Source organism: Erpetoichthys calabaricus, chromosome 13 (genome assembly GCF_900747795.2).
Source record: "Erpetoichthys calabaricus chromosome 13, fErpCal1.3, whole genome shotgun sequence".
In the NCBI taxonomy this organism is placed as follows: Eukaryota; Metazoa; Chordata; class Cladistia; order Polypteriformes; family Polypteridae; genus Erpetoichthys; species Erpetoichthys calabaricus.
Genome location: NC_041406.2, coordinates 104,780,785 through 104,806,584, shown reverse-complemented (window position 1 = coordinate 104,806,584; position 25,800 = coordinate 104,780,785). Strand labels below are relative to the sequence as shown.

Below are 25,800 nucleotides of genomic sequence, written 5' to 3'. Positions count from 1 at the left end.
TGGTAGGTGTGGCAACGTGCTGTACCAATGCCTGCTCCCGAACCTGTCTTTCACTTTTATAGATCTATCTATCTATCTGATGATCCCACCATTGTCCAACATTATTTTCCTTGCCAAGCTGTTAATTCAAGCAACTTGGCTTTTCCCCAGATTCTCTAAGAATTACAGACGCCATAATAAATGCAGTGAGAACTAATTTTTTAAGTTCCATTGCAGTTATTCTCTAGTTGTATAAGCAGAAGCGGTTGGAAGAGGATGAAAGGAAGGTTTTGATGGCCATGAGGTTCCTGCCTTTCTTTATTGGCATACATGTCTCAGTTTTTCACTGAGATGATTGTTGCGTGTACACATGCAGTGTGAATTAATCTGGTTTTAAAATACCCCAGTCATGTATTTTTAATCAAAGAAGGCAAGCAGCATTTGTTGAATGCATGTATGAAAGAAATGGTGCCAAAATGGTACATTTTTTTCACATTTGATTCATGTTTCTCCTAAGGTGCTTTTCATTATGGTTTTCACTCAAGTTAAGAACTTATCCATGGTGTACCATTATATCTTTACAATTTGCTCATAAAATCAGAAAAAGTATGATTAGCTATATTATTAGTATCCTATTTCTATAATGCAGCTCACCAGCAGGAGTTTGCTGACCATGGCATTAGACTTATTATTAACGAGGGAAAGTCTGTAATCATCTGCACTTCTGTGATAATTTTGTTTTGGTCAGCTGTACAGCTTTCCCTGCACACATGTGGAAATATTGGAGTGTCTATGGTCACAGTGGTAAAGTTTTGAGCTTTGTCTATCTGTTTCTCTTGTTGTTTTCTGAGATTAAACATTCACACCTAACATTCCCATATTCCCACCCCGCTCTCTTTTCACACCAAGGAAAAGCAGCAAGCAGTGATCCAGTTTTTATGGGCCCCCGGTATACTGGGGCTGAAATCCATAGAAGGTTTTCTGCACAATATGGAGACAATGTTTTGCCATAGCGGAGTGTTTATAAATGGACTGAGGAGTTCAAAAAACAGCCAGACAAGTGTTACGCATGTAGAAGGATCAGGACACCCGTCCACATCCACTATCGATGACAACATCGAACAAAGCCGTTACCATGATTCTGATCAACCAGCAAGGATTTCGACCCCTGGTACACCATCAGCCCATAAAATGAGAATCACTGCTTTTCTTTGGTAGAACTGGAGAGTGGAGAGGCCAAGTTTACTCCTAGAAAACAACAAGAAAAACTGAGTGATCAAGGTTGCAGCTTTACCACAGTGACCACAGACTCGCCATGTTTCTACATGTGTACAGCAAACCCAAACATTATCACAAAAGTGCAGGTAATTATTGACTTAGCCTTGTAGCAATTTAATCCAGAATTAAGTGCTCTACTGGTACTTGTTTTTCTGTATAATGTAAGTGCACACTGATTTATTGAATTTTTTTTATTGTTTGGTATTTTGTTATAATTTATTCATTTATATAATTTCATTTTTTTTTTCTTGCATTTTTTTCTTTAACATCACGTAAACCACATTGAGTAACATAATTTGAATGAAAATGAAATAAATAAATTGAGCAAGGTAAAAGTGCAATATAAATAAATTTTATTATTATTATTATTACATTTTGCTGTTGCAGTTTACATCACATTTTTGCATTTTTTTTTTAAACAAAAACCAAGTTCCTTGATTTTGCTGTTAAGATGCAGACAATTCTCTTTGTACCAAGAAACCAAGTTCTCCACCTGACTCCTCACTTCCCTTATCAATACACCCCAAAAGTGCAGAATCAGCTGAGAATTTCTGTCAGTGACATGACCTGCTGTTATATTTATAGTCAGATATAAAGAGGACAGGTCTGTTTCTTGTGGTGCTCTAGTGTTTCTCACATCTTCATCAGAGACATGGTTTTTAGCCTCACTGACTTCTTTCTGCTGGACAAATTTTGCAGGAAAAAAATATGAAAACACAAGGTGACTCCATACAGCCATTGACCGAGCTGCGAATTGAGCCCGGTGTCTTGGAGCTGTTAGGGTGCCATGGTGCTTCCTTAGCACAATCCAAGCAATGCTTCTAATGGAAGCAATGCTTCCCACTAGAAAGTGCCTGCACTTTAGGAAACTCTGCTATAAATTTATTGTTGACTGGTTGTGTGTGTGTGTGTGTGTTGGAATCTATTCTGTGGAAGTGGATACTGGTAATTCATTGCTTCTGCCTGTAAAATCACGAATGAGGTTTCACAGCATGCAGGAGTTCCTGTTTTATTGCATTCACATCTTTAGCCAGCTCAGTAGATGCTTTTGAAGTGACAAATTGAATTGCATATTGCACACATTTGAGCCTGCAGGCGAAGCAGCAGGAATGTGCCTGCGCAGGTTCTCAAACAACAGGCTCCAAAAACAGGGGGAAAAATGAAGACAAATTTCAGATGTATCCATCCACATTAGACGCTGGGCTTCCTGCCTCGCTCAAGGTTAATGAGTCCCTGCTGGATATCATACAATATTGCTCTCACTGCTCTCTTTTGCTCACGTTCACTTTTCATTGTCTTCCTGTTGCGATTTTTACTTGTTATTCCGCTGCCAGCAAACAAAACAAAAGAAATTCAAATTCAAACTATTGGCAAGCTTTTTACATTTAAATTTTTCATAACTCTGTGCTCTAGACTAGCTATACATAATTTTTTTGTATAGCACCTTTTTTCATTGAAATCCTTCCCAGCACAGTTTATTACTTAAATTGAGGGCCTGACATGGCATGAGACTCCCGAAGTGTTACAACATGAGTGCAGGGAAAGGGTCTGAGCTGGTGGGAGGTTTTCACAGCTGGCAAATTTGCTGGTCACTTTAATTTTTTTTTTTTTTTAATTACTAGCTTTTGGCTGCTTTCCTGCCACCTGTGTTTTGTTGTAATGAGAATGCCTACTATTTTGACCTTTTCATGTTATACTGCGACAAAAGATGGTCTGTCTACACTTAATTGAAAAACACAAGCTGTGTGAAGAAACTCTTTTTACAGCAGCAGAGCACAGCGCCACCCAACGGCCCCCGCTGCCTATGCACACTGGCATCTAATAGACTTATTAGACTTCTTTTGCCAATGTGGGTTTTACTGTTTGGAAGTTTTCCTGCTGTTTGCCACCCTGGTGATACTCCGGCCCAGACAACCCTTGACACTCAGTGTTGGTTTTTGAATTTTGTGAAGGTGTTTTTTTTTTTTGCTTTGGCATATTCAGCATTTTTGTGGCTTAAAATAGCAAGCATTGGCAGTCAGTGTGTTACAATGTTTGTTAGTCATGTTAATTCACGTTAAATGGTCATATCAAAGAAAAAACTGTCTAATATATGACTTGTGTAAATAGCATAATAATGCAGAAGAATGGTTAATAGAGTTTAGTGGGTGAACGTTTGCTCCGTGGGCTCTAACTCACACATTTGTGCATTAGTACTTTGTTTATGATCCTGATGTTGTATGGGTGGCACAGTGGGACAATGGTTGGTACTACTGCATCCTATCACAACTGGGCCGGTCACTATTAGAGTACAATTCTCACGTTCTCCACAGATTGACTCTCCTGCCCCGTTTTTCAGTTTTTCTTCTCCTGTACCTTTCCACACTCTCTCTGAATCCAATCCACCAGAGGTTCTTTGTCCCAAGTACCATTAAGGTGGCACTGGTCTCTCACTGGGAAACCCCTCTTACTCTCTTTTCTTATGTTGACTCTTGGAAATTGTTTTTCTATAAACTGGTCTAGATTTGCAGCAAAACATACTTTCCCATTGCAAAAGAAATGGTGTTTTGCCATAAGCAGAATATATAGCATTAGCACGTATATTTTCATCTCTTCTGCAACCTTTTTGTCCACGCGAAATAGCATCACACAATATATCTGCAGCTAGAGAGCACTTACCTTAACTTTATTTGTCCCCAGGAGGAAATTGAGCTTTTTACAGGTGCTCTTTGAATACATAAATAGATAAATATAAATATATATGATTTAAACCACAGATGTCAAACTCCGGTCCTGGAGGGCCACAGTGGTTGCAGGTTTTCATTCTAACCATCTTCTTCATTAGTGACCAGTTTTTGCTGCTAATTAACTTCTTTTGCTTTAATTTTAATTAACTTGATTCAGGCCCCTTAGTTCTTTCTTTTTCCTTAATTAGCAGCCAAACAATAATGAGACACAAAACAAGCCACCATAAGACCAGCTCATCTGTGCCCATCACGCAATATCTGAAAATAAAGAAAGGTGAAGGTCTCAGTGAGATTGATCTATCAGGTCACTAAAACATTTTGATGGTGGTCTTAGAAAACACAGAAAATCAACAGTTTTAGAAATGTCTGCTGTGGCAGAATGAGAGCAGCAACAAGCCATGGAATTAAATAACGGGTTTAATTAACAGCAAGAATGGGCTTCTCATTAAGAAACTGGTTGGAGTTTGAAGCCCAAACTATCTATCTATCTATCTATCTATCTATCTATCTATCTATCTATCTATCTATCTATCTATCTATCTATCTATCTATCTATCTATCTATCTATCTATCTATCTATCTAACTGGTCATCTGTTGGCTCATTTTATGTCTCATTTCTGTTTGGCTATCATTTAATGAAGAAAAGAATCAATTCAAAGGACTGAATTCTTAAAAACAGGGCTATTAAAATGAAGGGAAAATAAATTAATTAGCCGTGAAAACTGGTCATTGATTAGGGACAAGGGTTAGAATAAAAACCTGCAGCCACTGCGGCCCTCCAGGCTTGGAGTTTGACACCCCTGATTTAAACACACACCTGAATGATGAAAAAAGAAATATTTAAAAAGAAAAAAAAGAAAACCTGTCTTGGCAGTCCCAGTGAGACCTTATGCAGGTGTATTGCTGTTGGTATAACGGAGCCCCACACTGAGTTTCTTGACACACTTCTACTGATTAATTTGTTGGATGAAAGTCCTCAGTGTTTATGTGTCAGAGAGAGGATGTGCAGCGTTGTTCATAATGACACTCAGTTTTGTTTTAACTTTGTCCTTTGCTATGACCTCCAGGGGGTCCGGAGTGTGTCCTATGTTACTGAGCTTTATGTGAAACAACTTGTAAAAAACATTGCATTTCTGGCATGAAAAAATGACATATTTATTAAATCTCATCTTTCTACTGTAAAACATGCAAAAAATTAAACGTGCAAAATCAGAAGCATAGAAAGTATAATAATGATACAAATCATAATAATAATATAAATAAAAATAATGCAATACCATATATACTGTCAAAATGTGTCATTTGTATGGTATATCAGTGAAATATAAAATCCAATGTCACAGTCGGGACAATAGTAGTGTGATTCCTTGCAGATTTTCTTTCTAGACTGATCAGGTTTTGAACAGCAAACTACACATGTGCGATTGACACGAGCGTCACATTTGGATTCATCAGAATCACTTTTCCATTTCACTGTCCAATTCTGTTTCACTGCCTGAAGACACATTCACTTTGTCATCAATGCTCGTATCACTGTCAAGAGTGCGCAACATCTGGGCTGCTGAAAAACATTTCTTACGAGACGCCATTATAAGGCCAGGACAAGACATGTCTGCACCGTTGCTTGTGTAACACTCGGACCTGTCAGTTCCACAAGACACATGTATATCGTTTCCCAAGCAATGCTCGGCTCTAATGCTGTTGCCATTTTTACAGCCCGAGTAATCCTCTGGTCTAACACTTACGCAAGACGCATGTATACAGTTGCCCAAGTGGTTCTCAGGACTAATGCTCTATAGGTGATGTTACCAGTCTAGCACACCACAGCATAGAAAATCACAGTGGCCATCACAGAGTTGTAGAAGACGTGAACAATGTCATTTCCCACACTAATGGAACACAGAAGAAAGGGCAGAGCAGGCTGTTCTTCCTCAGGAGACTATTGTTTTTCTGTGTTCTAAGACTAGTCCAACCTGCCATTGATGTGGACCCCTGGGTACTTGTGAGTGTGGTTTACCTCTGCATTCAGTCCCTGAATAGTGACCGAACATATAGACTCTTTGGTGGGGTGAAAGCCAATAACCAGTTCCTTGGTTTTGCGGATTGTAAGATGCAGACAATTCTTTCCGCACAAAGAAACAAAGTTCTCCACCTGACTCCTCTCCTTTGTCTCATCCCCTTATCAATACACCCCATAAGTGCAGAATTATCTGAGAATTTCTGCAAGTGACATAACCTGGCATTATACAGTATTTGCAGAGCGTGAGCAGAGTGAAGAGAAAAAGAGACAGGACTGTTCCTTGTGGCGCTCCAGTGTTACTCACAGAGAGAGACACAGCCCTTGAGTCGCACAAACAGTGGTCAACCCAACAGAGAGTGCATTATTCAGGACACCATAGGTTCATCTGCCTGCATATCTCCACGTTTACCCCTTAACATGGATGGCTGGATGGTATTGAATATGCTGGAGAAATCAAAAAACAAAATCCTCACAGTACTGCCCGCTTTGTTCAGATGGCAACAACCCTTTTAGAGCAGATAAATAATTGCATTCTCTACCCAAATCTTTGTCAGGCAAACTGCAGTGGGTCCAGGTGGTCTATACGAGAACTAGTATACTATACTCAGTCCAAATTCATGCACTATGGAGGCAGTTCTCCACTTTCAAAATCCTTTGGGTAGGGTGTGTGGCTTCTTGTGAATCTCTGGAAAGATCTTGGATTGGCTTCCAGAGAAGAGGAAGGTGAGTGGAGATGGTGATAACTCTGACCCCAAATGCGCAGTGCAAGATGGGACTGTCAGCATGAATATACAGGCAGGCAGTGATTAAGGTAGGGAAGTGTGTGTGAAACCACATGGTGGGAGATTGGGGCAAAGTTGGAGGGTGACCAAGGAAGGAGACAGTGGCTTTGGCTAAAGAATAATCATTAGGGACTAATAATCCTTGCTTTCCATAGAAAGAAACTTAATTTTAATTTGTGAAATGAACTTTAGAGGCAATTTCACAAAACTGTATGTGAAATGAAACTCTCCTGTTTCACTTGTCAATACTCATATTTTTATTCACTTCTCTGAAAAAAATGAACTTATTGTCTTGATTGGTTTTGGGCATAATTCTTACATTTTCATTTTGAGGTATAACAACATGTTGTGTCTATGTATTAATAAATGTTATTTTCGTGACATCATTTTGTTTTAATACATATTTTTACAGATGTTTTGTCATGGGCTGAGTGAGAGAACAAAAGAGAATCTCTCATGCTTCTGTGTGCTATAAGAGCCTCTAAGTTACTGCAAGCCGTGTGCCTTCTAGCGACATCCGCTCAGCTCTGTCTGCCCCTAAATAGCATGAAACACCGATGGGCCACTACAACCCAACTGCCCACCGTGCAAATCCTTCCTACTATGCCAAATGTTTTGTTGTGGAGTGGGTGGGACACACCGTGAGTCAGATATCGGTCCAGACATTTGAACTTTGGTAATTGGCATGGGAAGCCACATAACTTTGATGCTTAGTTTTCAGAGGCACTCAGAAGCAGGTCCTTAATGCTTTGAGCAAGGGAGAATTTCTCAAGCTTCTGTGTGCAGGAGCAGCTTCTGGCGCCTCAGGGTAATAAGAATTGGACAACTAGTCCTTGCTCTTTTTTTGACTACAATTTCAGGGTTTCATTTTTGCTTGAAGCAAAGTCCTCCTTGTTTGACCTTGGCTCTATTGACTCTCCTTTTGTTTTTCCCCTGACTTTCCTCCCATCTCAAAGTCTATTTAAGGAATGTGTTTTCGGACAAAGCCACTTTCCCCTTTGGTGCTAATGCTTATAATTTTTAGATGATCACCTACATATCAGTTCTTTTAAATCCAGCTTTAATTTAGACCTATACCTGTGATATGCCTTACACATGTCACATCCCATATTTGAATAGGCATTCCCAGTGGAAGAAGAAAACACATGCGGCTAAGAATTAAATATGCTGTTACTCGACAATCTATATTACTAAATGACAGTTGTATATATGCACGGACGCAGGATGACGGACGCAGGACGCATCGAAGTGCACACGCACTGCGACTCAGCGCCCCAGAGTCAAACCCAGCGGCTTCCCAGACTCGGTAGGTAGCGCCCAAACAACACAACACAACCTGTAAACTAAACCTCAGGTCACAATACAACCGCCGCCTGAACGCGCACACCACCGCATATAAAACCTTCGTTTACTAATGTTTACGAAGGTTGTATATATGCACGGATGTCCAGACGCAACCCGTGCCAAAAGCGCACACGCACTCGCACAGCGCCCAACAGTCAAACCCAGCGGCTTCCCAAAGTCAGTAAGTGGCGCCCAAACAACACAACACAACCTGTAAACTAAACTTGATGTAAAGCGTGTACGCCAACAAGTTGCCATGGTGACATATTTAAACATTGACATAGAATAACTAGACGCCTCATGACTAGCAGAATCGTACATCCACATCGCCGCCATATTGTGAGTGGCACTGCTGTGGAGTGAAGTAATGAATAACGTGCTGCTTGGGATTGTACAAACCGCTGTACGCTCCAAACCAGATCCCGGGGATTACATTTCATAGGTAAGGCTGAACAATTGTTTTGGCTATATTTGGCCGTTAGAAAATCCCGTTGTATAATCTTTACTTTAGCTAAGCTAGCAAAGCTATGCATTTATGTGCTCAAGTGAGCCTCCAAACAATGTTTTGGCTAAACGTATTTAGTCACTATGTAGATTGTTGTTAGCTGTTAACATTTCTCAAACTTGATGATGTTTTTTCTCAAGGAGCACATTGGGGTAACACAGTTTGAAATTGACAACCATCATTTTATGCTCATGTCTTTAGTTGTGTCTGTCTTCCACAAACTAAGGCTGCACCATATTGCCAGACTGAATACTCTCAAATTACAAGATCTGAGTGAGCGAGAGGAGTGTAAGTCTGTAGGAGATCAGTGAGGTTGTGGAGAGCTTTAAATGTTAAGAGCGGTATTTAGTATTGTATTCCGTAGTTAACTGGGAGCCAGTGACGTTGAGAGAGAATCGGTGTAATATGTTCAGTGGATTTACAACAGCAGGATATTATCCTGGCAGCAGAATTTTGAAGAAGTTCTAAGTGATTGATAAGTTTTTGTGTGATGCCAGATAAAATACCATTACAGTAATCTATACGTGACGTGATTCGGGCATTAAACAATACTTCGGTACTGTGTTGCGTAAGAACAGGACAAAGTCTAGAAATGTTTCGAAGATAGAAGAAGGCAGTCCCCGAAATATTACTTATATGGGAGGAATGGTTAATAATAATAATAATAATTATAATTATTATTATTTAATTACTGCCATTATTAGTGTATAAATGGATATAAATAATTGCATTTAAACGATTCGCCAAAATCTGTTGTATGTAAACGATACTGTTTTAAACGTTGTTGTTTTTTCATCCGAAAACCAGGTTTCCACGTCTACCTGTATTAGTTTAAATGGCACTTTTGCCACTCGCAATAAGGCTAACGTATCGTGTCTACTGGGAAACACAGTGAATGCGGCGTCTATCTATATATGTGTATGTATTTAAACTTGAGGTAGAGGTGACTACTGACAGTGCCAGCAGTCAGCTACTCTACAGTTCCTGCGGTCAGGGGTTCAATTATGATTCCTAACAGCAAACGACTTCTAGCTAACAACACACCCATAGAAAAACAAAAACGAGACTGCATGGATAAAAACAATGAACGAAGGCGCCTACAACGCGCTTCTGAAACACCAGAACCAAACGAGTCATGACTCCAAAAAGAAACCGCTTTACTACAAATATATTTATTTCATTAAATGAAAACTTTCCCAGGACGCTCCCACCCTCCATGATCTTACATCCCTACAAAGATTGGAGGGAACAGAAAGTAATTGTCATTCTTGGATTTGCGATTCTTTAGAGAATCGGGGGTTTACTGGTATGTAGCTAAACGACTAGTGGTAAAAGGCCGTGACTTGGCCGACAGGAAGTGTGGTTCGGTTCTGTTCTGTTCTGTTATGTGATGGTGCCCATTCCAGGATGGATTCCTACTTTTTGTACTTTGCATCCATTGCCGCCAAGACAGGTCTTGACTTGCTACAATTCTGAGCAGATGTATAATTTTGTCACATCATTGATCCTAACTACAGTTTGGTATTTTATTGTTGACTTTATTTTTTATGTCTAAAATATCACTCTGGTATACTCTGTATAGCACCATATTGTATTTTGTATTTAGTTACAAGACCAGAATGGACCTGCACATAATAATCAAATAGCAAATTTGCTTTTATTTCTTGCCCATCTACAGTTTCCAATTGAACATTCCACTCGACATGAAAGATTTTGTTATTTTTTGCGGCCACCTACGATTTTTTTCTTCCATTTTGTTGTTAAATGGCAGGTTTCAGTGTAGCTTTACTTTCCTTGACTGAACAAATTATGTAACTGTCAAGATGAATCCAGCCCATCTCTTATTCACAAGGACACTATGAACTACTCTTTTGTCAGAAGCGTTTGCTGCTGCTTTTGTAATTACACAAGAGCTCGGCGCGTGTTCATTTACAAGACAATGCGCCGGATGCCAGAAAGCACACAGTGGATTAGTTGGCAATATATGATGCTCTACTGTCTAGAATGCTTCTTAATAGACCATTTTCTAATCTGGGCGTGAAATGTAAATGGAGCAAGAGGGTAATTGGTGGGAATGACATTCACTAATATCAGCAATTTCATCCATAATAGGGCTTTTAACTAAAGGAGATGAAAAAGTTACACAGATGATCAGAGAAAAGCTCAATGGGGGATGAAGGGAAGATGTGCTATCCTGAGAATGCTTCCCGGGCTGAGATTGAGCACATGGGGATTTGTGGAAGTCGCTTATCACTTCATTTAACTAGTGTGGCAGATGGCCAGAGCCCTTGCACGGCCGGGGCATCCTGAGCATGGAAGGACTGGGGGAGAAAGTATTCCCAGGAGAGTTTCTCACCTGGACCGACAGAGGACAGTCCCCTTGGTTTCCAGCAGGGTCATGAGAATGGGAGCTCAACCTTTTTGGGGCCCGTGGCCACCGCCAGGGGGTGCATGGATATTTTCAGGGCCCTATTTGGCCACACTTCCTCCACAGCCGGAAAAACCTCTATATATCTCTCTATTATAAAAAAACGTTTGGGAGGGAGACTAGGGAGACGAGACGTGATCTTCTCGGAAGACAATTTGAAGTCCTGCAAGAGACGCATTAACTTGCTCCCAGCTCTTAAAACAACGATAAGCGAAAAGCAAAACATGCAGATTGCCAGCAGCAGAAACCCAGCAGATGATCCGATCGCTTCTCCTTACGTGCGTTCAGCCAAACCTAACCCCCCTTTACAACGCAAGTGGCAGAGACACGAAGTGGCAAAAGGACAGCTGCTGTACAGGCTTTAAAATGATCAATGGGCAGCGCAACAGCAGCAGAAAGCCATCAGATGATTCAACCGCTTCTCCTTAGTGTGCGTTCAGCCACCCTAACCCAGAGGCCAGAGTCGGGAGGAAGAGGACAAAGCCTGAGGAAGAGTGGAGGCGGAGGGATTGGCGGCAGAGAAGGGACTGTGTCGTGCTGTGTTGGTGATTTGGGCACTGAACTGAACTGAAAATAAACTGGGTGTTGTGTGTTTTAACCTGTATTCTGCCTGCCTGTGTACACGCTCAGGGCTTTCACACTAGCAATACAGAAATACCAAATATGAATGCAGGGTTAGGAAAAAAAAAAATCTCTCAAACATTGAGATGCATTTTTTTCTTCAGATCTTAAATTTTTTTTTACGTGGTAGCTTTTCGCTTTTTACATTGAATATCTGAAGTCGTACACTGTGTGATTTATGTTTTATTCATTTTGGCTTTATGGCCACATTCTGGATTACTGCTGCCGCCTCTTAGCTTCAGGCAGCAGACCTTAATTAACAGTCTGGGTATTCCACCTTCTAACTTTGCTCATCTGGTTTTTCTTCTGGTTTTCTTCACATACTCCCAAGACATGCAAGGAAGGTTGATACGTGATTCTTATTCTTTTTTTTATCTTGTACTTAAATTTGTTTTAAGGGTTACATCACAACATGTGAATTACATGTAGGTAAAATATATAGAATTGTATTGTGTTCAACAATAGGAGATTCTAAACTGGCTCCAATAGATGAGCTGGCATCTTCTCCAGGGTTGATATCTGCCTTCACCCACTGCTGCCAGTGTAGCTCAAATGAAGTGATCCTACGATACTTCAGATAAGGGTTTGACAATGATGGTGGCTTTCTGCTGTGTGACCCAAGTTCACATCCCCGATACCCTGCGAGACAGAAGCTTTCCATCCCAACAGACGCTGGTTTGATCAGGATAAGCACTGGCACCCTATGACCCTTCATTAGACTAGACTAACTCAATTCAGTAAGCACATATACAGGGGTCTATTCATAGCTCTCCGAGATCATTGAAAAAACAGTTCGATATGTAATGTCAGCCTGCTGTGGATGTTTCACTAGGCCTGTGTCCAATACGCCTCAGTAGGCCCACCGACTCAGACCAGAAACTGACTGGAAGACAAAGCGTGGATGTTTGGAGAATCAGTTCTCCACAAGGCTTATTTATTACCCATTAGGGACAGCTTGTTTTCCTGTGAAATTTTAGCCTGAATGTGAAACATGTGGAGATCACTTCATTCTGAGCATTTTATTTGTATTGTTGCTACGTATGTACTCTTGTGTGGGTCTCTTAAGAGGCTCAATGATTCGTGAACCATTAAAACAAACAAACAAAAAAAAAAAAAACAAACATTCTAGCTCTAAGGTTGAGTTCCCAGAACATTCTAGCAGTAAGTTGGAGTTTCCAGAAGATTCTAAGGTTGAGTTTCCTGAACATTCTAGTTCTAAGGTTGAGTTCCCACAGCATTCTAGTAGTAAGTGGGGGTTTCCAAACATTCCAGCACTAAAGTTGAGTTCCCAGAACATTCTAGCACTATGTGGGAGTTTCCAGAACATTCTAGTTTTAAGGTTGAGTTCCCAGAATATTCTAGCAGTAAGTTGGAGTTTCCAGAATGTTCTAGCTTGTAAGGTAGAGTTCCTACAACATTCTAGCAGTATGTGTGACTTTCTGAACATTCTAGTTTTAAGGAAGAGTTCCCAGAATAATCTAGCAGTAAATTGGAATTTCCAGAACATTCTAACTGTAAGATTGAGTTCTCAGAACATTCTACCAGTAAGTGGGAGTTTCCAGAACATTCTAGTAATAAGTAGGAGGTTTCTATTTTAGCAGAAACAAGGAAAGGATGGCCTGCTGTGGCCACCATTACTAGACATTCCTCAATGTCTTAAGATGGCATCTTAAGGCAATTGCTGAAGTTAGAGGATCTGTTAACAGAAAGAAGAACATTCTTCTTTGATGTCCTCATGAAAAAAGGCAGACAAAGGTCTCCATTGTTTCTCAAGAAACCACCCAATCAGAGAGGTCAGATGCTCCAGTCTTTCATGATTTTTGTGAACTGTTGGCATCATGACAGTAATGACCGATGCAACTGAAAGAGCAACAGGTCTCATCTTAAAGTAAATGACATACTGACAAAGGATGAGGAACAGAAAGAGTTGATTCTTTGATTGGTCACAGACCATTGCAAGAATTTTCCAACTTCATTAAGGACTGCACTAATGTTGCAAACCTGCAAGAGTGGAACAGTCATCTGCTGTTCAGATGACACAAAAACGTCCAAATGGAGTGACCTCTGAATGATATTTATTTTGTTTGTTTTATAGTGGAGAACTTGAATCTGCCCTAATGCACTCATACAACAATTGCTATAATTTGACATAACACCCACCTTCCATCACCCATATTCACCATATACTAGGTTTCTGCCTACTGTAAATGTCCTCCATGTCAAGATAGTCAAAGACACAACAATGCATGCCGTCTGTAACCTGCATAGCCCGGCTCAGGGGAGTGGAGGTCTGCAGCATCTTCCAGCAGCTTCATGTGGACACCAGTACTGGATAGCAGGCCATTCCATTGCTGGGCCCACACAAGTGCACATTTTACTGTCTGTTGTTGAATTGCCAATTAGCTCAACACACAAACATATCTGGGAAACAAAGCGAATATCCAGATAAAGAAATCCAATACAACAGGAGTCTGTAAGAAGCAACCTGCACAAGGTGGAGCCCAAAGCTTTACTGACCATGGAGAAGACAAAAGCCTTTTGCACTGGAATGGTTGCCTTGTTTTCCTACTTAGATGGAAGCACTGATGATTTTATGTTCTTTTTTTTTTCTGTTTTCAGGTCATTTCACAGCCATGGTGTGGAAGAGTACAAAAAAATTAGGAGTTGGCAAGGCTACTACAAGTGATGGCTCCACTTTTGTCGTGGCGAGATACTTCCCTGCTGGCAACATTACCAATGCTGGTTACTTTAAAGAGAACGTTCTACCTCCCAAGAAGTAACATGGCATTCATTCTGTTGACCATCAAGCAACACACCTCAAACAGTGGACAATTTTATTTTATAGACTCTTGCTTTTCCTCTTTTTTTTTATTTTGTGTTCCTTTTCAGTTTTCAGGTATGACTTTTGCCCAAGGAGGTAAGGGAGTTATGTAGTTGAATTGATCTTTTTTGTTTCTCCTTTTATCTATCTCTCTCTCACTCTCTTTTTCTCCTTTTATGCACAATCTGCTCCCCTGTGCCTTAGTGTTAAAGCCAAAGTACATTGTGGGTCATCAGCTGCTTTGTCCGTTGTGCCATTTAAAGGTATGGACAGCAGGCGGTCTGTGCTTTCATATGCCTGAAGAGGTGTGAGGTGGGGTGGAGGACACCACAGATCGGTGCTGTTGGGTTTTCCAGCATGTGTACAGACTATCAGGCAGGTGGGATGTCTGCCTACATTTTTAAGGAATATCCTGTGTGCCTATTGACTATTGAAACTTTTAGTGGTTGTGGTACCCATATGGTCAGAATGGAGACTACACTGAAGTTAGGTGTGTTTTGACTTAATTCAGGGATTGATCAGTAGGCCTACCCGTCAGGCCTACAGATATCCACTGCTGTTTTTATGAAGTGGTGCCAACGGCGGTCACGTCAGTGTGCCTTACTAGGTCTAGTCAATCCAGTCTTCTGTGGACCGGGCTGCTGTGCCAAATGACACTTGTTATGTTATCATCTACCTTCTCATGACCCATCATGAAGTAACATCTTGGGTGCCATTTACAAACTGCCTTTCTCTTTCTTTCTCTCTCTCTCTGCGCATTCACTTGGCATTACTTCAGGCCACCATTTCTGCCCTCGCCCTGTTGCAGTGACGGTCACTATTTATTGTATTCCTTTTTTTATTAAGCCACATGAGTGACTTGTGACAAAATCTCAGCTCAGTAGGACATTTTCCCAGCAGAATGTCAGCCCTGTTACATAATTTTTTTTTATTTTAAAGTACAGTATATTTCACCACCTCTCTACTCTTATCTTTGCACTCGTTGCTTTTTAAAAATTCAATTCCAGTAGTGATAAATGTGTTGGGTCTACATGGGCACGTTGATAGCGAGCAATGCCTGATGGGAGCAACAAATCTGGACGTGGAGATGCCTGGGTCTAGTATTCCCAAAGGGAAAATGTGGGAGATTTTACAATGTGGATCGACAGGCTCTTTACGGTACTCGTGAGCTTTTTTGCTATAAACCGCTCTTTAGTATTTTTTATAACAAGTAAGTACAATGTATAAAGAAGTGGTATTCATTCTGCGAATTCAGAACTTGAACCTTTTCATTGTAATTAAGATTTTTAAGCAGCCTTTATTAAGTCTGAAAGCACTCTTGTCCCCCCAGTACGGTACTGTATGTAGGACCTTGCTTTCTCTTTGTAATTTGGCTCAGGATAATCCATCCAGGAAAATCCACACCTTTTTAAAGTGTTGTCTTTATTTTTAATTACATGTTGGAAATAAATTATGTAATCTTTGCACAAATATTGCCCATTGTTTTTTATTTTTTTTTCCAAATTCAAGCTTTCAGCAGCACATGAATGCTGAGACATGGCTAGCGTTGGGCCGTAGGTCACTTGTATCCACTCCGTCTCTCCGCTACTCCTGCCTGGTAATGGCTGGAGCTCAGCCCAGCATTCAGACTGCTATCATGCCCTTTACTCTTTCACTGCCACATTTGACTTCAGTCGGCCCTTATCTGCTGTGTTCAGCTGTAGCCTCCTTAGTGTCATCTTTGTCCCCAAAAAAACAGGTCAAATTCTTTTTAACCTAAAAATATGTGTAATAGAAACATACGAATATCAAAACATCAGCTTAAACACAGTAGGAAAGGCATGTCCGGTGCCCATGTCTGTGCTGATGCAGATTTAGCACGCGTCCTTCCTGTGATAGGTTTTGAAACAGTCAGCAGCACACAGCCTGACGTCACAATCGGGAGAGTACAAGCGTCTTTTGTTCCACTCCTTCCTTATAATGTTTTTTCTGTCGCTTTTGCATGGGAGGGTAGAATTTCAGTGTCTGATCTTCATGGATGACACTGCCCACTGTGTTATTGCAAACAATGAGTGAAAAATGCCCACCTGGGGGGTAATTGCCAAATCCTGGCTACATACAAAAAGGGCAACTATTTAACCCAGTATGCACAAGACTTCAGATGGTGACTGGAAGATAAGAACGTAGTCAAAAAACCAGGAGACCAACTATCAGTAACCGAAGCCAAGAATCGTGAGACAAAATTGGAAAGAGTCGGAAAGAGTGCAGAGAGGTCAAAATCCAAAGAAACAAAATCAAGGTCTGTAGGGCTTTGGATGACTTTTATCCTGTTGTGTTGTGATTGACAGGCCGTGACCTCAGAGGACACTCCCACTCTGGGACAGTCCTAGCAATGGGAATCAACAAGGGAGCCGATATGGTGGCGATATAACGGTCCAAATCACAGATCAAAATTAAAACTGCAATTTCAAAAAGAAATTAACAAAATAGATACCTAAGAGTATGAAATCCCCCAACAGAAGCAATCAATTACCAAAACAACAAATAGGAATCTTAATAAAATGATTTTATTTTAACAAAAGCTCTGTAGGACAAAAGTACGCTCAGAGGAGCATGAAGGCACAGAACGACAATTCCAAAAGTAAGCCGAGTCCCAATATGAAATTCAAAGAGTAGTCAAAAACAGCTCAAAGACGTCAAAAAACCCAGAAACGAATAATCGTTTGAGAAACTTGCCATACTATGAATGCATTCAGAATGAACCGCAAGGGACTTTAGAGGGCTGATGGCAGTCTCTTGATGGTGATGGGCAGGTAGCCCCACCTCTTGGGGAACCACCCAATGTAATAAAAGATACTTAAACATAAACAAACTGAATAATCAGCAATATTAACATGAACTATGAACAAAATAGACATAAAATGGCATTTGAAGCAATAGCGGAGGACAGTCAGGACCTCTATTTAGGGACCTTAATTTTTCTTAATTTTTTTTGGTTTTGGCCTAATTTAAATCATAAAATATAACAATTTAGTCAAGTCCTACCTTCTACCACATTACTTGGTAACATCTTGCATGGATCTATGGTGGTCTGTGACAAGAAAATATACTCTTAGCAAGTTTTAATTTTATGTTCTTGTCCCAAATTCTCTAATATCAACCGTTGTGCTGTATGCAAGTTTGTGTTTTCCTGGCCATTCTCATATAAATGTAACAATGCAAAAAGTAAGTCCTTTCTCTTTCTTTTACTGGTCGGCTGTATTGTGACTGCGGTGATACTAATTCCTTTGTAGAAATGCTTTGTACAGAAGGATTGTCTCTTCAGCTAATCAATCGGAAGCTCTGACTTGAAAAGAGTAAGTGGCAGAAATGTCACCCTGCCTTATTTGAAGTCTATCTGCAATGCGAAAAACCGTAACGAATGTGAAGGATGAAATCTGTCCTGTCAAAATGCTGTATTAATCCTAGCTAATTTTTAAGGTGGCAGTTTTTCTAAATTTCTACTGTATTTTTCTTAAATTGTTTGGATGAAGTGCTCACAATGAAAAATGCCAGGTGAGTACACTGCAAAAAACTGGACAAAAAACCTTTAAATGGCAGTTGCTTTGCTTTTATTTAGCAGAAAAATCTGCCAATGGGGTAAGCAAAATTTACTTGACAAGATTTCTAAATAATTGTAAATACAAATTTTTTGATAAGTCAATAATTCTTACAATAAGGAAAACAAGATTTAATGTTGTGATATAAATACTTTTCACTTGCTTAGATTTTATTTTTTGCAGTGACATATAATCAGTGCTTTTTGTCGTAATCTAAAAGGTGACGGTACGCGTGCGTTGCTTTTGGGTCAAGTTTGAGGTGCTGTGATGGTACGTAGAGGCAGAGAGGCCGAGCTCTACATGTTTTGTTCATTTGGCAAAAATAACACAAAATCGTCAAGTGTACCGTACAGTTCAATATTGTGCTTGACAGTTTAAAATTACAAACACAATTTCTAAATTTGAAATCAACAGCAAGTTAATAATAACCTCTACATTCTACAAAAAAGTTATGTAGTCCCACAAAGCAAGCAGTGATTAATTTGACTGAATTTTAAACAAAATTCTAAACTTTTTGCCTGTTCTCATCAATTGCAGTCTTTCTAATTTGCTTTGAGTGTCAATGGCTGATCATCGTTCATGTAACAGCCATGAATTGACATGTCTCACAGGATCAAAGTGTGTGAGTGGAGGGCCAACCAATCGTTTATTTACAAGGCGTCCTGTCCTAAAAAAGTAACTAGTCATTTTGGCCATCGTTAAAGAGTTAACAGATTCTGGTTACTCCGAGGAGAGGTGGGGAGCTTGCCTTGATTCAGCGCGTTTCTGCACCCACCGCATGACACACCACCCCAGGATCTCATATTGGGACACAAGCCCAGCCATACTTGCATTCTTGCTTATACTGATGAGCTTTTTGCAGATTTGAGCAGTAGGCTTCTCCCCCTTTTTCCCAGGAATCACACGGCTCTGATTTCAGGACCTGCTGCCCTGGCTGAATACAGTAAAGAACTACCGTATGGCACATGAGTCGAGTCCACTTGTTTTCTGCTTCTCTGATTTAATAAGATTTCACTGCTGTCTTGTATGGTGACCTATCACCTCACGCCAGCAGCAAAGTAAAATTAAATATGCGTCAGTGAAATGAATATGCTAGAAAATGGAATAATGTGTGTGACCTCAAGCATGAAGAATACAATTCGGACTCATGTTGTAGGCGAACACATTTGCTTTCAATAAAAGGTTCCTCACATGTACTGTAACTGAATAACCAAAGATGGCATTTACTGGTTTGACTTTTGCAATGCCTGCCATGCCAATGCCTGCAGAATCTGTGGATAAGCAATGCATGTCCCTGCATTACCTGATACTCACCTCTGGTGTGACTGTGGGCTCTCAGTCCACACGGCCCACTTTCACCTATTGTTTAGTGCAAGGGGTTCTTAAACATTTCAAGAAAATCAGTACCATACTGGAAGGTAGCAAGAGGATTACTACTAAAATAACAACGGAGCCATGAACATACAAATAACAATTGCCATTGTGACAGGCGGCAGGGGTGGGCTGACATCCTGGTCTGGATAAACCCGTACCTTTACCTGGCAAGGTGGCTGGTGTAGTGGATGAACCAGGGAATGGCATCCCAAGAGTGTACACTCCCCCAGCACACAAGGTGGCAGCATTCCTGGGCTAGTATACCCATTCATGTGCTTGCAGGGCATGCTGGGTGTTGCAGTCCCGTGGTGCAGCCCTGCTAGGCTCAGTGGGCACCAACAAAGAAGGAGCTGCTGGGGAGGGTTGTCTATACTTTTATGGGCTTCTGCCTGACCCAAGAGTGCTTCCTCCTTGACACCGGAAGTCTTCCCAGGTACTACATTAATGGGGCCACCTCCGTCCACTCCGGGGTCCGAGTCGGGAGAAGAGTCGAACAAGGCTTTCCTGGAGGAGGAGGAAACGAAGAAAGCATGTTCCTTATTATGAGACCTGTGAAAAGTATTCTGTTTAATAAAAATGTAATTTTTGAATCCAGGATGGTAGTTGGTCTAATTGTGGCCACTAGGGGGCATCACAAACCCAAAAACCTACAAAATTACAGAGACTACCATCCTGGACTCAAAATGACTGTTTTTTTATTAAACTAAATGCCTTTTCACAGGTATCACAATAAGCAACACTCTCTTTCCTCTCCTTTAATTCTCTATCCTGAACACACTGAGTGGACAGAGGAGGTCCCTTTTATGCTGGACCTGGGAATACTTCCTGTGTCAGGAAGGAAGAAGTACCCCCAGGTCAGGCAGAAGCCCCTGAAAGTAGGGACAGCCATTCTAAGCAGCTCACCATGTCGGTGCCCACAGAGCCCAGCAGGGCTGCACCATGGGACTGCAATTCCCAGCATGCCCTGCAGGCACATGAATGGACATACTGGTCCAGGAAATGCTGCCACCCAGTGCGTCAGTGAAGCATGTATTCTTGGTGGGCCGTCTGCCCCTGTCCATCTGGTCTTCCTGCCAAGTAAGGGTATGGGTTTATCCCCCCTGGGATGTCAACCCACCCTTGCTGTCTGTCACACCTTATAAAAAATAAAACAGTAAACATTTTAGTTTTCATTCAAGTGTATTTCTCACATGAATGTACTCTAACTAAAAAAGAAAAGTGGAAAACAAAAATATTGTTAATTCTTCTTCTTTCGGGTGCTCCCATTAAGGGTCGTCACAGCGGGTCATCTTCTTTCATATCTTTCTGTCCTCTGCATTTGCTCTGTCACACCCACCACCTGCATGTCCACTCTCACCACATCCTTAAACCTTCTCTTAGGCCTTCCTCTTCTCCTCTTCCCTGGTAGCTCTATCCTTAGCATCCTTCTCCCAATATACTCAGCATCTCTCCTCTGCACATGTCCAAACCAACACAATCTCGCCTCTCCGATTTTGTCTCCCAACCATCCAACCTGAGCTGACCTTCTAATGTACTCATTTCTAATCCTGTCCATCCTCGTCACACCCAGTGCAAATCTTAACATCATTAACTCTGCCACCTCCAGCTCTGTCTCCTGCTTTCTGGTCAGTGGACGTCCAACCCATATAGCATAGCTGGTCTCACTACCGTCCTGTAGACCTTCCCTTTCACTCTTGCTGATATCTGTCTTTCACAAATCACTCTTGACACTCTTCTCCACCCACACCACCCTGCCTACACTGTCTTTTATGAATGAAAATGGGGACTACATTCCTGAGTCATATCACTGCCAGTGTAAATGCTTAGTGTAAGTTTAGTAATGTTGAAAAAAAAAAATCTTTATAATAGGTTTTGGACAAGATTTGTGAAGCCAGATACTGATGTTGGATGAGATGACCTGACTCACAATTGGCATTCCAAAGGAATTCAGTAGGGTTGAGGACAGGGCTCTGCACCAGCCATTCAAGTTTCTCAACGTCTTTATGGACCTGACTTTGGCACAGTCATGTTGGAACAGAACAGGGCCTTCCCCAAATTGTCATGACAAAGAGCACAATTGTCTTGAATGTTGGAGCAGCAGCAGTACCAAGGGGTCTGAAAAACAGCCCTAGACCATTATCTGGCCTCCACCAAAGTCCAGAAGGTGGTGTTTTCCTGACATCTGCCAAACTCCGATTTGTCCATCAGACAGCCAGATAGTGACACATGATTCGTCACTCCAGAGAACACATTTCCACTGCTCCAGAGTCCAACGGCAGTCCATTGTGCGTAGTGATCTTATGCTTGTGTGTGGCTGCTCGGCCATGGAAACTCAAGTCATGAAGCTCCTGTCGCACAGTTCTTGTGCCGAGTTTGCTTTCAGAGTCAGTTTGGACCTTTGTTGTGAGTGACACAACAAAGGGTAGGTGACTATTTGTGTGGTCTACGATTTCATAGCTGAGTTGTTGTTGCTTCTCGATGCTTCTGCTCCACAGTAATAGCACTTACAGTTGACTGGGGCAGATCTAGCAGAGCAGACATTTTATGTACCAACTTGTGGTAAAGGTGGCCTTCTAAGATGGCCCCACAGTTTATAGTCACTCGACTCTTCAGTACGATCCATTCTAGTGCCAGTGATTGTTAATGGGGATGGCATGGCTGTGTGCTGATTGTAAGCAACTGTCAACAATGGCTACTTCTGAAACTCCTGAGCTCAATAAATTAGATGGGTGTCCATGTACGTTTGGCCTTATAGGGTAGGTGAAGACGAGGAGCAGCATTTAAAGGAGGCACATTTAACTTTTCATTTTGGCAGCTGAATTTGTGTCTAACAGTGAAAATCCTGAGGCAAAGCCACAGTGGACCACTTACACTTCCACATACTCAAGGTTTTGATTCCCTTCCTGCTGAGTTAGCATCTTCTCCTGGTATTTTCATGGTTTTGACTCCCAACTCAGACTCAGTTTTACTTAATGGGAAATGCTAAATCATTTCTGTTCTGCATGTGGGATTGTGTGTACCCTGTGCTATTCCTATTCTAGGGATCCTTCCACTAGGGATGGCCTCCAGCAGCTCCTGAGACGAGAAGACCGTTTGTTGGAAGTTAAGAAAAAAGAATGGATTGGTCATTTGATCCAGAATCTGAATGAGCTTCTAGGATCTTAAGATTATGGTTTCCACAACCCAACACTAACTTCACGAGCAGGCAGCTGCGTAAATCTTAAAACAATATGAAAAGCAAGCATCTCTTTGATAACATTTGGAAGAATCTTGGATTGTTTTCAGACAGAAATTCTTGTATGCCTTCCAAATCTGAATTGAGCAGGCAGCACTGTGCCAGCAGCAGAACTGAATGTCCACCTGTGCCATTGAACAACCTGTGCCACTGAGGGAGTAGCCTGGTGGCTGAGCACTTACTCTTGAAAGTCCAAGCAGTGTGGATGAAGTCTTGTAACTGACCCCAGCATGAAAGCAATAATAACGCAGAGCTTTCCCATGGTCATTTAATGGCAGTTCATTCACACTTGGCAGATTTTGTATTAGTATTACTTGACAATTCTGTATTAGTATTTTCACTGTGCTGGGTTGACCAGCTCGCCAGGTGCTCCCAGGGCAGAAAAAACACCACCAAGATGTCGCTGGGCAGAGTTAAAGTAAGATGTGGGAACATCTGCACTTGAAATGGCAGTAGATGGAGTCTCACTAAGCTCTGCGTACAATACAGCTTCTTTTTGTGTATAGCACTCTTCACTGAGTGCAGGCCCAGGGAGCTGTGAACAATTCTTACTTAAAATACAAGTATAATAGAGTGTTGGGGAACCCTTGGGCAAACCCTATATCAGGTCAGGTCAGGTTGGGGAGCATGCACTGGTACAGCGTGTCACCGCACCCACCACACGACAAAACAGCTCGGGATCCCAGTTGGCAACCCCCCAGGCGACACTCGGTCCAGTCCCACCCTCCGGAAATGACCCTCTATCTGCTGCAGCCAGGTGTTACGTGGGCGACCCCTTGGCCTGGTCCAGCCACTTGGGTCCTCAACAATGAGGATCCTGCGAGTCAGATCACTCTCGGTGAATCACGCCGCATGGCTGTAGTGCCATAACTGACGCTCCCTCACAATGCAGGTAAAGTGCCTCATTCGGGGCTCCATGAGCAACCACTCATTTGACACAATGAGTGGGTGGAGGGACTAGGGAGGGAGAGAAAGAGAGCAAGATATCTCTAATCTATTCTTTTAATCCTTATAATTATAATTATGTAACAACAGACTGCATGGCAATAACCCCTGGGAAAATTTGAAATTAAGGTTAAAGCAGTCTCACTTTTGGTTAAGACTACAAAATGACATCAAAAATTCAGAATCAATGTCTCCAAGACAGGACAGTTAATTTTGTGAGCTGGAATGTTAAAGGCCTGAATCACAAATTAGTTGTGAGAGTACTTTATTTCTTTTTAACAGGTCTAAATGCTAAAATAGTATTTTTACAGGAGACCCACTTATTAAGCAAGGATCAGTTCTGGCTGCAAAAAGACTGGACTGGCCAAATGTTCCATTCCAGCTTTACAAAAAAAACTAGAGGTGTGGGAATTCTTATACATAGAACAGTCTCATTTGTAGTATCAGATGTAATATCTGATCCTGAAGGGAGATACATCATTGTTATGGGTAATTTATTTAATTGTAAAGTGATTTTGATAAATGTTTATGCACCCAATGTGGACGATAGGGAATTCGTCCAAAATGTATTTGCATCCATTCCCAATGTGAACACTCATAAAATTATAATGGCTGGGGATTTTAATTGTGTTTTAAATCCACTCTTAGATAGGACTTCTGTCACATGGGGGATGACATCTAACACTGCAAAGATAATTACACAGTTTTTAACTGACCACAACTTATCATTATTATTATTCTACTCACCAGTGCATCATTGCTACTCAAGAATTGATTATTTTTTTGTAGATAACCATTTCTTGCCTACGATTTAAATCCTGCAAGTACGATGCTATTGTTATTTTTCGACCATGCCCCTCTAATCCTGGAGATAAAATCATTATACCCCACATACTCATCTTGCAGATGGCGTCTTAACCCACTTTTATTAGCAGACGAGAACTTTACAGAATTTATATCAAAACAAATCAGTTTCTTTCTAGAGACAAATACATCCTCAAGAGGTCTCCGCAGGGACACTCTGGGAAACCATGAAGGCCTTCTTAAGAGGACAGATTATCTCATATCTTTCCCACAGAAATAAACTGGAAAGCAAGCAGGTATCAAAGCTAAGCAACAAAATTACTAGAATAGATGAAGAACATGCCAGGTGTCCAAGTGAGGCTCTTCATAGGAAAAGGCAGGCTCTGCTTTCAGAGCTCAACCTCTTAACACGTAAAGAAACTGAACAACTCATTTTTAAATCAAGACATCATTACTATGAACATGGAGAGAAAGCTAATAAGCTTTTAGCTCAACAAATCCACAAGCAAGAAATTCGCAATGCAATCCCAGCAATTACCAACACAAACGGAGACATAATCATTGACCATAAAAATATAATGCACACATTTAGAGACTACTATAAATCCTTATATTCTACTGAGTTTAACGAAGACAAGACACAATCTAATGCATTTCTGGATGCATTACAGGTACCACAAATAGATACTCTTAGTGCAGAGTGTAGCAGTAGAGGTATCGATCCACCTCTTGAACCCTCAGGTACCACTCGAAACACCAGGTAAAAGTACAAGACTTCTTTATTTTCTTATAATACAGTGCACCAAGCACCCTCCACTCCACACTACTCATATAATAAACAAACCAATCACTAATCACAATACTCTCTCTCCTCTGCTCCCAGACACTTAGCCACCCTACCTCCCAGCTCAGCTCAGTGTCCTGGGCTTTCCCAGAGTCCTTTATACTCCCTGACCTGGAGGTGTTCCTGTTCCATTTCCATAGTCCTTATTCCTTCCGGGTCAGGGTAGAAGTCCTTTTCTTCAACCTGGAAGTACGTCATCTCTCCTGTTCACGTGACCAGGACGTACTTCCAGGTTATAGGGCACATATGAGTCCACGGGCCTCCCGACAGCGACTCCCAGTGGTCCCCAGGGTATCCAGCAGGGCTGTGTATAAAAACTACATAGTCCATGAGGCCCTGCTGGAATTCGGGGCCCGTCTATGCTGTCAGGAGAGCTCCTCCTGGCGGCCTGGGGGTGAGGGCCGGAATATGAAGCCAGCCACCCTTCACAAGAGGAATTGGATAAGCCTCTGGTGCTAGCAGAATTACTAGATGCTATAAAGTCACATCAGAGTGGGAAAACAGCAGGCCCCAAT

At 41.4% G+C, this 25,800-nt stretch overlaps 1 protein-coding gene across 1 annotated transcript in view; it reads left to right on the top strand.

The window, feature by feature from the left end:
- glipr2l (GLI pathogenesis-related 2, like) overlaps positions 1–15,975 on the top strand; it is a 94,100-nt gene extending 78,125 nt beyond the window's left edge. The window contains exon 5 of the mRNA XM_028817411.2: positions 14,304–15,975. Within this exon, the coding sequence (XP_028673244.1) occupies positions 14,304–14,464 (161 nt within the window). The 3' untranslated portion in view covers positions 14,465–15,975. The remainder of the gene's footprint in view (positions 1–14,303) is intronic.
- The last annotated feature ends 9,825 nt before the right edge of the window (positions 15,976–25,800 follow it).